This window comes from Notamacropus eugenii, chromosome 2 (genome assembly GCF_028372415.1).
Source record: "Notamacropus eugenii isolate mMacEug1 chromosome 2, mMacEug1.pri_v2, whole genome shotgun sequence".
Taxonomy (NCBI): Eukaryota; Metazoa; Chordata; class Mammalia; order Diprotodontia; family Macropodidae; genus Notamacropus; species Notamacropus eugenii.
In genome coordinates this window covers 217,873,449-217,887,526 of record NC_092873.1, presented here as the reverse complement: position 1 = coordinate 217,887,526, position 14,078 = coordinate 217,873,449, and the positions used below count along the sequence as shown (strand labels likewise).

General features: G+C 37.3%; 2 protein-coding genes across 2 annotated transcripts; one reads left to right on the top strand and one right to left on the bottom strand.

Moving 5' to 3' along the window:
• The first annotated feature begins 786 nt into the window (after positions 1-786).
• LOC140523807 (trace amine-associated receptor 9-like) lies at positions 787-1,835 on the top strand. The gene is given in 2 exon segments (XM_072638457.1): positions 787-1,447; positions 1,450-1,835. Coding segments are annotated over 2 exon segments (1,047 nt in total).
• Positions 1,836-10,762: 8,927 nt separating this feature from the next.
• On the bottom strand, positions 10,763-11,806 carry LOC140522928 (trace amine-associated receptor 6-like). Its single transcript, XM_072638092.1, has one exon. It carries the CDS (start codon positions 11,804-11,806, stop codon positions 10,763-10,765), a length of 1,044 nt encoding a protein of 347 aa, XP_072494193.1.
• Positions 11,807-14,078: the final 2,272 nt, after the last annotated feature.

Below are 14,078 nucleotides of genomic sequence, written 5' to 3'. Positions count from 1 at the left end.
GTGTTTCTATACACACATATACATGAAATACCAGCATATTCACTGTAAATTCAATCATCAAAAAAAACCCCATAGAATAAAAAGATGTCACTGAATGTGCAAATCTCCCAAAATAAAATGCATTATTTTTGTTCCTATAGAGTAAGCACAGTAGTATAGCAGAATAAATTCCTTACTAATGATTATTGTGGAAAAAAAGTTTCTTCTGATTTACACAGAACCCCAGAGGGATTGTATCTTAGGAGTTTTCTGGCTCTTTGGCTGAGTTCCAGAAAGGTTGCTATATTTTTGCATTAATTCAGAACTGGCCATGTGAATAAACCCAAAGTAATAAAAAGTGACTCAAAAAGGAATCCTTTGGTATCTCACTGAACCTTGCAGAGGAGCTTGTCAGAGGTACAGAATGAGAGGGTGAGAGGGAAATGTCAGAAGGCAGAAAAGCACTGAGAGTCTTGATGCTGATCCTTAGTAAGCTTATTGAAAGCTTTTTATTTAGTGGAATTTAGATCAGGGGAAACAGTTCTACTGAGTTCAATGGACATAGACTGAGTTTTAAAGAGGATGGGGGCATCATTGTTTGTAAGAAAGGGGGAAGGAATTAAGCATCTATGTAGTGCCTACTCTCACAGCAATGTGTTTCCTTTTACAAATATCTCAGGGAAGGATAGCATTTGATTTTGTACAAACATGCTTTTCTCTTTTCTTTCCAGGAATATTGAAAATGTCAATAATAATTTTCTGTGATTACAAAGAAAAGCAAAAATAATTATAAGCTGAGAGAGAAGAATGATGAGCAGCAGTAATGAGTCCCAGCCTGCAGCTATACAGCTCTGCTATGACAACATCAATGGGTCCTGCATTAAAACCTCCTACTCTCCAGCACCCAGAGTCATCCTCTACCTGGCCTTTGGCTCTGGAGCTCTGCTGGCTGTCTTGGGAAACCTCTTGGTGATGACTTCTATCCTTCACTTCAAGCAGCTGCACTCTCCAGCCAACTTTCTCATTGCCTCCTTGGCTTGTGCTGACTTTTTGGTGGGAGCCACTGTGATGCCCTTTAGCATGGTGAGGTCAGTGGAGAGTTGCTGGTATTTTGGGGAGAATTATTGTAAATTTCACTCTTGTTTTGATGCATCATTTTGTTATTCTTCTATTTTTCATTTGTGCTTCATTTCCATTGATAGATACATTGCTGTCACTGACCCTCTGGTCTATCCAACCAAATTCACTTTGTCAGTTTCAGGAATATGCATTGCATTCTGCTGGTTCCTTGCCATTACGTATAGTTTTTCACTTTTTTACACAGGTGCCAATGATGATGGGTTGGAGGAATTAGTAAGTGCCCTGAGCTGTGTGGGAGGTTGTCAGATTGCTATGAATCAAACCTGGGTACTGATAGACTTTCTGTTGTTCTTCATTCCCACTCTGGTCATGGTCATTCTTTACTGTAAGATTTTCTAGTAGCTAAAGAGCAGGCTAGAAAGATAGAAAGTATGAGCAGCAAAACTGAATCATCCTCAGAGAGTTACAAAGCCAGAGTGTCCAAGAGGGAGAGAAAAGCTGCAAAAACTCTGGGTATTGCAGTGATTGCATTTCTGATTTCATGGTTCCCCTATTTTATTGAATCAATAATTGATGCATTCCTAGGGTTCATCACCCCAACATATATTTATGAGATTTTAGTTTGGTTTGGCTATTATAACTCAGCCATGAACCCTCTGATCTATGCTTTCTTTTACCCTTGGTTTCGAAGAGCAATTACACTGATTGTCAGTGGGAAAGTCTTCAGAGGGCACTCTTCAACCATCGACTTGTTTTCTGAACAAGCTAAGGTCTGAGATTGAAGAAGATGAAATAGGGGGAAAAGTTAAAAATGGAAGAAGCCAATTAGTATGAGATGAAGGCATGCTCTCTTCATGCAATCCAAATCCCAGTTTCAAGGTTGATGTTTCACAAAACTTATTTACCATGCCAAATTGCATGTGAATAGTGATTCCCAGCTGTTTTCACACTTGCACTCCTGCTCTTGTCTTTTCTTGTTTGATATTTATTTTTCTTCATTGTTCCTGTCTTGGACCAAGAAGTAAAAGGCCTCTTTTTCTCCAATGTATATTTTATAATCCTATGTAAACCCCTCCTCTTAGCCTGTCATTTGCATTCAACAAGGAACCATTTTTTTTTTTGCTTATTGTTATTCATCCAAGAACATCTCTGATGTATTTTCTTTTTTAAAGTCTTTTTTTTAATTTCACAGATAATAAATGTGAATAATTTTCTCTTGTGTCATTAACAATTGTATTTATTAAAATCAGCAGACCTGAAAAGTTTTCGGCCATATTCTAGATTATAGAATATGATTGTTAGTATTTTTTCTTTCTTCATATTTTCTTATAAAAAAAAAAAAAAGAAAGTGAAGTGGGGGGAGCAATTTCACCTACAGCTAACAATGCAGGTGAGCCTCCCAGTGAAAGCAGTTCAAACGAGAACAATGGTTTTCTGCAGCCAGGGTCCTTGGCTTCCTTTATATTGTAGATAATGAGGGGATTTAGCCCTATACAAGGGTTTGTGTTTTGTTTTTGGAGTGTAAGTGCATTTTATCTTTGTTTCTTCTACCATTACTTCATTAATAAAAATAACCACAAATCACAACATGGTATACATACCAGGCACTCTGCCAAGTGCTTTACAAGTATTTTCTCCTTTGCTTTTCACAACAACCCTGGGGAGTAGGTGCTATTATCCCCATTTTAGATTTGAGGAAACTGAGGCAAACAGAGTTGAGGAGACTTGCCCAGGATTACAAATGTCTGAGGCTGGATGTGAAATCAGGTCTTCCTGACTCAAGGCCCAGAATTATATCCACTACACCAAGTAGTTGCCTCATTAGCAACAATATGTTTTAATAAGATAACATTATGAAACCAGCCCTTACAGCAAAATCTAATTTGCTTTTACAACATTTTGCTCATTTCATTAATAGAAGAGTCTACTTTGATCACCTAAAAAAGGAATAAAATTAATAAGGGACAACATTGATTTTAGGTTGTTGTTCCTTTGAGTCAAACTATTCTGGATCCATTTTGGGGTTTTCCAACCAAGAAGCTAAAGTGGTTTGCCATTTCCTTTTCAAACACACTTTATAGAGGAAGAATTAAGGCAAATAGGGTTAAGTAACTTGTCCAAGGACACCCAGGTATTTAAATGTCTGAAGCCAGATATGAACTCATAAAGATGAGTCTTCCTGAATCAAGGCACAATACTCTATCTACTGTGCCACCTGGCTGCCCCAATTTTAGGATACAATTACAAATTGTTTGTATGTATGTATGTATATATGTATGTGTATTTATGTTTATATATAGATACACATAATACATATATATGCACACATATATACATATACCTGTATATGTACAAATATACATATAAACACATTTATACACCATTATATTATAAACATATTATACACTAATGCTATTGCTTCCATATGCCATCAAAAATGTTGCAAGTAAGTATGTTATAATTTTTTTGTTACTACTTACTGTACAGTCATCAATTCCATGGAATGTAGTTTTCTTTCCCTTTAAGTAAAAAGTACAGGACTTTTTTTTTAAATTTATACATTTTAAATCTTTAGGAACTAAATTGGAGATGTATATGAAAAAATGTTGAAATGTTCTAATAATTTTTTTGTATTTCAATGTACTGCAGTCCCATTAAAAAACAGGTTTCTCACTGTGTTGTGATTTGTGAGTTGAATATTAAAATATGAGACAAACTGTGTCTTCCTTATAACTTAATACTTTGACTCATGTCAATTTTGGGTCCCCCTGGTGGGAACCAGATCCTGCAGCTTATAGCCTGGGTTTCCACTAGAACACAGATTCTTTATAGAGGGTCTTTCCTATGGTTCTGGGGAAATTGGAATTTTCTCACCCTTTAAGCATAGTTTAGTAAGTGATCAGAGGAGGTCCTTTCAGTCTTCATTGTACTTTCTTGATTATATCAAATGTGTGTGGGCTGGTTGTATACCTCATTTGGAATATACAACAATATAGAAGGATTTTACGCTTTAGATTTTTCACAATGCATTTCTAACCAGAATTTTCCATGAAAGAGATAATCTAGTTCAGTTTTATTATAATGGGCAATGGGCTCATTTGTCAGGAGTGACATTCCCTATAGTCTCAGCTTCTATTGAGAAATCTGAGACAATTCACGATTTTTGTTAGAATGTCCAATATACATATAGAGATTGTTCTATGTTTTAGGCAGATCTAGGAAAAATGAAAGAAAACAAAGACATTAAAATGGAACATCATGGATCATAGATTCAATGCTAGAAGGGACCTTACAGGCCATCAGATCCAAGGCCCCAGTTTTACAATGAGGAAACTGAGGGTTAGAGAGCTTAAGTGACTTGGCAGGAGTCACACAGCTCACAAATGTCTAAGGGAGGATTTGAACTCAAGTCTTCTCAATTCTACATCCAGAAGTCTATAGGCTTTGCCACTTAGCTATCTAATGGTTCCAGTGTCTTGAGAGTAGGCCCAGATTACAAAGGCTTCAGTCCCAAATTGATGTTTCTAAAGCCTTCCCATCCAACTTGGTTACACTATACTCTTGGGGGCTAGTTCTCTTGTTCATAACACTGATGCTGAGAAGCCCCCTGCATCTTTACTGGAGGCGAAGTGTATAATATCTACCTTGTTTTCATGAAAAAAACTAAAGTGTTTATTTCTTGGACCATAAAATCACTGTGTTGCTTCCCAGTCCTTCTCCCTTCTTGACTTTTTTGGAGAATCTTCTCTAGTTATCTTGATCTGTATCTGGCCACTGGACCCAAATGGCTCCAGAGGGGAAATCAGGGCTGGTGACTTTGTACAGCCCTCCCTCACTTAAATAAAATTCACTTCCATGTCATGGTATCACTTCCCTCATGTCATGGTCCTCTTTGAGAACAAAGGACAAATAGCAACATCCACAATAACATAGGCTATTGTAATCTTTAAAAAGTACTTTATTGGGGCCAAATATCTTTGACTAGTTACCAGTTACTCAAATTCCAACATTCCCAGGTAATACAGAACTTCACATTCTGAAACATCTCTATCTCCTCCCATAACATTGATGCTTACAAAATTCACTCCATTTTCCTGTATCCAAAAAGCCATATGTGTAGAAGTCCAAATTTACTAACTATATGATTCAGACAACCTACATAGGTATCCGTTTTTTTATATTAAATAAAAAAGTTGCTCAAAATGAATTCTATGATACCTTAAAACTAAATCTTCTGATTATGCTTCCACCAATCTGCCTTCCCTTCAAACATCTCCCCGTCCCTTATCCCCAACTTCTCTTTTGTCCCGTAGGGCAAGATAAATTTCTATATCCCATTACCTGTATTTCTTATTTCTCAGGTTTATGCAAAAACAATTCTCAACATTTGTTCCTAAAACTTTCAGATCCAATTTCTCTTCCTTCCTCCCTCCCCACCCATCCCCAGTGAGAAGGCAATCAATTCAATATAGGCTATATATGTGTAGTTTTGCAAATGGCTTCCATAATAGTCATGTTGTGTAAGACTAACTATATTTCCCTCCACCTCATGCTGCCCCCCATTTCTTCTATTCTCTCTTTTGAACTTGTCCTTCCCCAAAAGTATTTACTTCTAATTACTCCCTACTCCCATTTGCCCTCCCTTCTGTCATCCCCCCCAACAACCCACTTATCCCCTTCTCCCCTGTGTTCTATAGTATAAGATAGATTTTCCTTCCAAATTGAGTGTGCATGTTATTCCTTCCTTAAGCCAAATGTAATGAGAGTAAGCTTCACATTTTTCCTTTCACCTCCCTGCTTCACTCCTCCCTTGAAAAAGCTTTATTCTTGCCTCTTTTATGAGAGATAATTTGCCCCATTCTGTAGAGGGCCAGTGTTGATGTAGTCCAGAATGTGAGGTACTGTCCAGGTTTTACTTGAGACTTGTACTAACATGAGCAGCTAACTTTTCAAAACAATTGGCTCATCATCCCCACTCTTGATATGCAAGGATGAGAACATCCTGACCTTGCAGGGGCACCCCAAGACTGTGCCTTCCTGAATCTGTCTCACCAGGAGGAACTAGATTAGGGCATGTTTTCATGGGAATGACCTTGGTTGCTTGAATGTTCTCACAATGAACAATTCTGTTTGATTGCCTGTAATAACCTATGTAAATCTTGGCTATCCAGTTAATAAATGAGAGCTGTCCTTTACAACTCTTCACCTGGCCCTGTGTCTACTTTTCTTTCACAACCTCTCAGCAATCACAATTGGCAGGCCCTGTGGACAGTCCATGGCACCATTCTGTTTCTCCTTTTCTCCTCCCTATATTTTATTTTTTTTAGATATGACCCCTTACTATTCAACTCACCCACTGCTCTCTGTCTCTCTATCTGTCTCTACTTATGTGTGTGTGTGAGTGTGTGTGTGTGTGTGTGTGTGTGTGTGTGTGTGTGTATAATCCCCCCAACTACCCAGAGTTTCAAACTCTGGAAGAGTTTTAAACTCTAAGAAGAGTTTCAAGAGTTACAAATATAATCATTCTATGTAGGAATATGAACTGTTAAATTTTAGTAAGTCCCTTGTGATTTCTCTTTCCTGTTTATAATCCCATGCTTCTCTTGATTCTTCTGTTTGAAAGTCAAATTTTCTTTTCAGCTATGGTCTTTTCATCAAAAATGCTTGAACATCTTCTATTTCATTGAATGACCATTTTTCCCCTGAAGTATTATACTCAGTTCTGCTGCATAAGTGATTCTTGGTTTTAATCCTAGTTCCTTTGACTTCTGGAATATCATAATCCACGCCCTTCGATCCCTTAATGTAGAAGATGCTAGATCTTGTGTTATCCTGATTGTATTTCCACAGTACTCAAACTGTTTCTTTCTAGCTTCTTGCAATATTTTCTCCTTGACCTGGGAACTCTGGAATTTGTTCCCAGGAGTTTCTCTTTTTGGATCTCTTTCAGGGGGTGATCAGTAGATCCTTTCAATATTTATTTTGCCCTCTGGTTCTAGAATGTCAGGGAAGATTTCCTTGATAATTTCATGAAAGTTGTTGCCTAGGCTCTTTTTTTGATAATGACTTTCAGGTAGCCCCATAATTTTTAAATTGTCTCTCCTGGATCTATTTTCCAGGTCAGTTGTTTTTCCAATGAGATATTTCACATTATCTTCCATTTCAGCATGCTTTTGGTTGTTTTGTAATTTCTTGGTTTCTCATAGAGTTATTAGCTTCCATCTGTTCTATTCTAATTTTCTTCAGTGAGCTTTTGAACCTCCTTTTCCATTTGGCTAATTTTGCTTTTTAAAGCATTCTTCTCATTGGCTTTTTGAATCTCTTTTGCCAACTGAGTTAGTCTATTTTTAAAGGTGGTATTTTCTTCAGCATTTTTTTGGGGTCTCCTTTAGCAAGCTGATATGTATGTGCATGTGTATGTGCGTGCGTGTGTGTGTATATATATGCACATATATACATACATATATGTATGTGTATATATATACACATATACATACAATACATACATACATTGATAATCAAACATGGAGATAGTTAAAACTATAACCTTGGGATATTTTGGAGCCCAGAAACTAGTTGGGAAGAGCTTTACACACCAAAAGAGGTTCTATTTGATCCCAGAGGTAAAAGGGAACTAATGGAATAAATTGCACAGGGAAGAGCTATCTACATACTAAGACCTGTTCTTTAAGGGAAATAACATTTGAAGCTGTGTGGAGGGCAGATTGGAGTAGGGAGTGGTGTCAAACAAAGAGATCATGGAGGAAATCTATAATAATCTGAGTGAAAATTTATAAGACCCTGAACTACAGTCATGGAAGTGTGAATGATGTGGAGATTTTGGGAGAGATGTGTACACATCCTTCTTTACATGTCCCTTCTTCACTCAAATACCCTCAGTGGGTCCCCCTGGTTTATTATACAAATTCCAAAGCCTGATATTGAAGGCCTTCAATGGTCTAGCAACAATAGACATTTCCTTCCTTATCTCAGACCTTTCACCTCAGTATATTTAATCCTAGAATCAGAGACCTAGGGCTGGATAGGACCTCAGGGGTTATTAATTCACAGTTGAGGATAAGATCACCTAGAAAACTTTAATGACTTCTTCAAGGTCACACAGATCATGACAGAGGCAAGGTTTAAACCCAGATCCCCTGATTCTCAATGCAGGGTTCTCCATTACTGGAGCACACTGCTTCTGACCAGTTCCTGGTCCATTCTTATTTCTTCTGTTTTCTTGTCTGTGCTCATTCTATCCAGTTGTTCTTGGAATGTTTATTTCCCCCCTTTTCAACCTATTGAAGTACTTTCCTTCAAGGACTAATTCAAGCACCATTTTATCCTTCAAGTAATTCCAGACTCCCACTCCCCACCTTCCTGAATGAGACCAATCTCAACACCGTGCCACCCTTGGCCAAACTGCAAAGGTAGGCTGATATGGTGGATAGAGCATTGGACTTGGACTTAGGAAGACTTCAGCCCTAATTCTGGCTCAGGCCTTTACTAGCAGTGGAAAGATATTGAGCAATCACTGGACCTCTCCAGGCCTTAGTGTCTTCCTCCATAAAATGAGACAATTGGACTACATGATCTATAATTTCTGAATTAAGTATCTTATTCTCATAGATTTATATCTAGTTCCCTTGTTTTCACATATTTAATTCTTCTACATATTATAATTATTGGTGTATATAATTCCCTCCCAGATAGATTATAAAATATTATATATATATGTATATGTATGTATGTATATATGCGTATGCCTCTGTTAGAGTTATTATTGTTCAATCATTTCCATCTCTTCATGAAGATATTTGGGGTTTTCTTGGCAAAGATACTGGAGTGGTTTCCCATTTCCTTCTCCAGCTCATTTTACAGATAAGGAAATTGAGGCACTGGGTCACACAACTAGTAAGTGTCTGACCCTGGATTTGAATTCAAGTCTTCCTAACTGTAGACCTGCTATTCTCTCCATTACATCACCAGCTCTCCTATGTATGTAACTATCAATCTATCTATCTGATCTTTGTATCTCTGGATTCTGACACAATGGCTATCATATAAGTATTTTTTCAAAAGAAGTGTTTGTTAAATTTACAAATGACCTAATATGTTTTCTTTGTCATTAATGACAAAAATTTATTGAGTCACATTACCACATCTATGTGGGCTTGTTGCTAGGGGTTGTTGAATGAAGTCACAGGGGCTCGAGATTTAATCCAGTCTGAATTTAGGGGAACTACCAGCGTATTCAGATTTAACCAAACACTGATTATTCTACATGTAAACCAACAACTACAAAGGGAACTTAGGTAATGTGCAAAGCTTGTGAACTTCCACTTTATGTTTTGATTAAATATTCTAAAAGTTGCAAACTTAATGAGTTAATATAGTACAACATATAATTACAAGAGATCATAATTTTCTTGGTGCAAGTATTCTACAATGCCTTTGCCAGACAGGGACCTATAATCTAAAGGATACTTACTTAATTAAAAGGTCATATGACATTTTCTTCTGCAAAGAGGCATTCAATATGCCATATGAGGAGAAGAAATAGTCATGCAGAGGGTTTACAAATGAAATCCTCTTTCCTGTACGATTTTTTTAATTGGTGTATGTATCCTATGTCCTCTACTTTTAAGTACAGGGGAGTAACCATTTATTATATATCTGTGTATTATTCAGATTGTTGAATAATATTATGCACATAATATGTGCTTTGCACTTGTTGAGTGAAAATACTCAAAGAATCTTCAGACTTGCCAAAGCAAAACCCAGAAAAACTCTTTAATGATTCACAACCACATAAACAACAAAAAAGCATCAGTAATCAGTTGCAGTTTAGTTTTATTATATGAAAAGGAAAGATTCTAGAGAAACAAAATCAGTAAAGACATTTTGTGAATTAGTTGATGAAAGTGCTTCTGGGCAGCATCAGCAAGCACACGATTTTCAGAATATAGGGAAAAATGATATCCGGCAATTCGCAAACCCTGTCTCAGTCAAGGTGGTAAGGGGGTATTGATATAACAGGTGGTGAACAGAAATAGTGTCAGTAAGATAATAAATGGAGCTTAGTCTCACTCAGCACCCAATAAAAACTGCTCCACTCAGACTTTTTTTTTATTACTATCACAGGGAAATATGAAATAGGGCTTTTTCCTTAGGCAGTGAGAGAAAGAGAATCAGGCTCTTCCCAGAGGCTGCCCATGTCTGAGGGCAGTCAGGGACAGCTAGGAAGCAGGAAACACAAAGGAAAATTGAATAAATAGGGAGGCACAGCATGGTGAGAGCTGGAATGTTTCACAGGATCCTGGGAAATTTTGGAGACAGAAAATGAAATATAGAAAAATGGTTTAAAAATGCATATCAGAAAAATAGAAGAATAGAGGAAGAGTGAGAGAGACCCAATAAGCCAAGATGCTGTTTAGAGCTGAGACACTAATAATAATCCTTTGTGATGTGTCAGGAATTTTTTTATAATAAAGTTAGAGATTCATGTAACTGCCAAAACTCTGAAAAGCATTATGACCTTGTCTAAAAAAAAAGAATGATTCTTTTTCACCTCCTCTAAGAGGTTTTGCTAATTTATTACATTTAGTATCTGTTATTTGGCACTTCTGAATTAATAAAGGAATAGGTTAGAAAATTATAAATATCAGGAGAAATGCATGATCAGTGTTCATCATACTAACCTTTATTCATGTTCAGAAAACAAATTCATGGTTGAAGAGCCATTCTGTAAGACTTTGCCAGTGACAATGAGTTTTATAGCTTTACGAAACCAAGGGTAAAAGAAAGCATAAATCAGGGGATTCACAGCTGAGTTATAATAAGCAAACCAACAGCAGATCTCATAGACATAGGCAGGGGTGATGAAGCCAAGAAACACATCAATTAATGAGTCAATTGAGTAGGGTAACCACGAAATCAGAAACGCAATCACTGCAATGCCCAGGGTTTTGGCTGCTTTTCTCTCCCTCTTGGATACTCTGGCTTTGTAACTCTCTGAGGATGAAGATGCCCCTTTGCTACTTGTGTTTTCAATCTTTCTAGCCTGGAATTTAGCTACAAGAAAAATCTTGGAATAAAGAATAATCATAACTAGACTGGGTATGAAAAACAATAAAAAATGTATTATGATCCACTTTTGATTCACAGCCATCTGACAACCTCCCACACAGTTGAGGGCACTTACTAATTCCTCTAGCCCATCGTCATTGACACCTGTGTAAAAAACAGACCCACTGTAAGACAGAGTGATGGTCCAGGAGAAAGCAATGCACAGCCCAGACACAGAGAGGGTAAACTTGGTTGGATAGACTAGAGGATCTGTAACAGCAATATATCTATCAATAGAGGTGAAGCACAGGTGAAAGAGGGAAGCATAACAAAATTCCGCATCAAAAGTGCTATGCAGTTTGCAGTAACTCTCCCCAAAGTACCAGCAGCTCTCCACTGACCTCACCATGCTGAAGGGCATCACAGTGGCTCCCACCAAAAAGTCAGCACAAGACAAGGAGGCAATGAGAAAGCTGGCTGGAGAGTGCAACTGCTTGAAGTGAAGGATAGAAGTCATCACCAAGAGGTTTCCCAACACAGGCAGCACTGCCCCAGAGCCAAAGACCAGGTAGAGGATGACCCGGGGTCCCAGAGAGTAGGGAGTCTGAATGCAGGACCCATTGATGTTCTCATAGCAGAGTTGTACAGCTGCAGACTGGGACCCATTGTTACTGCTCATGATTCTTCTCTCTGAACCTTGCAGTGGTTATATTTCTGACCAAACAGAGCCTACCATTGAAATCTTCAATGGTTTTGTAAGAAAATATTACATTAAGTTGATGTCCATAAAAGACATATCAGTTGTACCTTCAAAGCATTATAAATTTTTTCCAGTTTAATTTCCAATGATCATTTAGAATTAGAAGTTGATATGGCTCTGAGGGTAACATAGGTAACTTAGCAAACAGCAATCAAGTAATTAGTTTTGACCTGAATATTTGAGAAACATTCTGCTTTGTACCTCTGAGAAACTTCCTTAAGTAAGCAGCTAGAAATTGTGATAATACCCACTTCAAGGGGCATCTTTTATTAACATCCCTCCCCCACTGTGTCAGATTCAAGTCACACTTCAAACCTCCTGAGCTCTGAGGAAGTCAGACACCTCACACCCCTGAAAGGCCCTTAGAATTCCCAGTAGTGTACAGTGTGAAGTGTGAGAAGAGATTACTTTTTCCTCCTCTAGTAACCATTATTTACATAATTATTGTGAATTGAGGCCAGAGGTCTCAATTTTAAAGTATTTTCCTGTATCCTGGCCCTCAAAGATGTGACTGGTATAAACTAAAGTGATTTACATCATCTATGATGCTTTAAGCATATAAAAATGTAACTCCTGACAATCTCCAAAGATTCTGTCTGCCAATGTCAGTCTCTTCATCTCTTCTATTAACTACAAACAAGTAGAAAACTTGGGCCTCCATGGTCACAATTTCAACAAAAATTCATTATTTTATATCCAGTATTTTATTGCCACGAGTGTTTCCTTAACAAATCTGTACCTTCCTGGTGAAATTCTTGTACATTTCTGAGGTCCAATAATAAGAGAACTAAAAATATTCATATGTATTGCATTCTATGTAAGCACAGAACTAGATATAAATTGCAAAACTAAAATTTATTCATCACTTTGAAGTGCGCAATACGCTTTACAAATGTATCTCATTTGACCCTCTCACTAACCCCAGGTGGTTCTGCTATAATCCCCCATTTTTCAAATGAAGGTACTGAGGCAGAGAAAGGTGAAATAACTTCCCTAAGGCAATATATCTAGTAAGGGTCTGAGACTGGATTTCAACTTAGATCTTCCTGAGACTGGATCTGCACTCAGATTTGTCTGGACCCTTGGTTCAGCACCCTATCCACTGTGTAACCTGGCCCCTCTAATTTACTAGGCATGTCACTGTTGTTCTCTGTGTCCTGGCTTCCACACACTACAGAACTCACCTGTGGTCCACCCAAAACATGAGCTCCTGACTGCCCTACCTGGTTATCTTGAAACCAGGGCAATACTCTTTCATACTAGTTTCTTGGCACTTTACCTATAGTCTTCTCATCTTTCTCACCTGCCACTCTATTATTTTTCAAAAGATTGGCTGATATGTTCAGAATTTTAAGAGCTATTACTAAAACATAAAAATGTCAATATTCCTTTGCATGGTGGCTAGTATTGAGACACTATAAAATTTCATAGTTTCATTTAACTAAGCTGATAGGGACCCACTACCCTTAGTCATGTTGTCCATTTCTCTACATAGGTACTAATTCTCCCTCCTGTATAATACTGAAGCATGTCATGGGGTACATAGCCTTCATTTTTAAGTTACACTTTCACTGATATTGAAAGAATATTGTTTTTGTGACACACAATCTACTAAAGCGCATGTGGAAACTAAGCAGAAAATGACATTTCTGAGAAAGTAAGAGTTGTCAGAATCAATCATCTCCAGGCAGCATTTTCTGTTCTTTGATCACTTCTCTCAAAGCATGTTCTGTGTCTCTTGCACTACCTGGAAACACCTATCAGTAGCTCTTCGGGGAGAAGGCTTGCCACCAACTACCAACTGAACTTTGCCCTTCAGATTCTTTTAAGCACAGTTCTCACAACTGGCCTATAGCTGTGATCTGTAGATGACTGAAATTCATTCTACATTAAGTAGTATGCAGGAAACAATATTTTAATACTTCTTTATTCAATGAATCTTAACTGTAGATAAGAGAGATTAAGAGAAAGAATTCTTTCATTTATATAAGGTAAGAAAACTATTAATTTATCTTTACTTAGAAATATAAAATATAAATTATTTTTATAACTTATTTAAATTTATATTTTATAGGAAGTATATATCATGCCACCTGCTAAAACCAGTTTGAAAAGATCCATATAAAAAGAACACAGAATTCTTCAGGCAAGATGGAATGTCATTTTGGGATTTAGGGATCATAGTAGTACT

Excerpts from the sequence above, each read along its gene's own strand:
- LOC140522928 (XM_072638092.1), bottom strand. The coding sequence starts at position 11,806 with ATGAGCAGTAACAATGGGTCCCAGTCTGCAGCTGTACAACTCTGCTAT.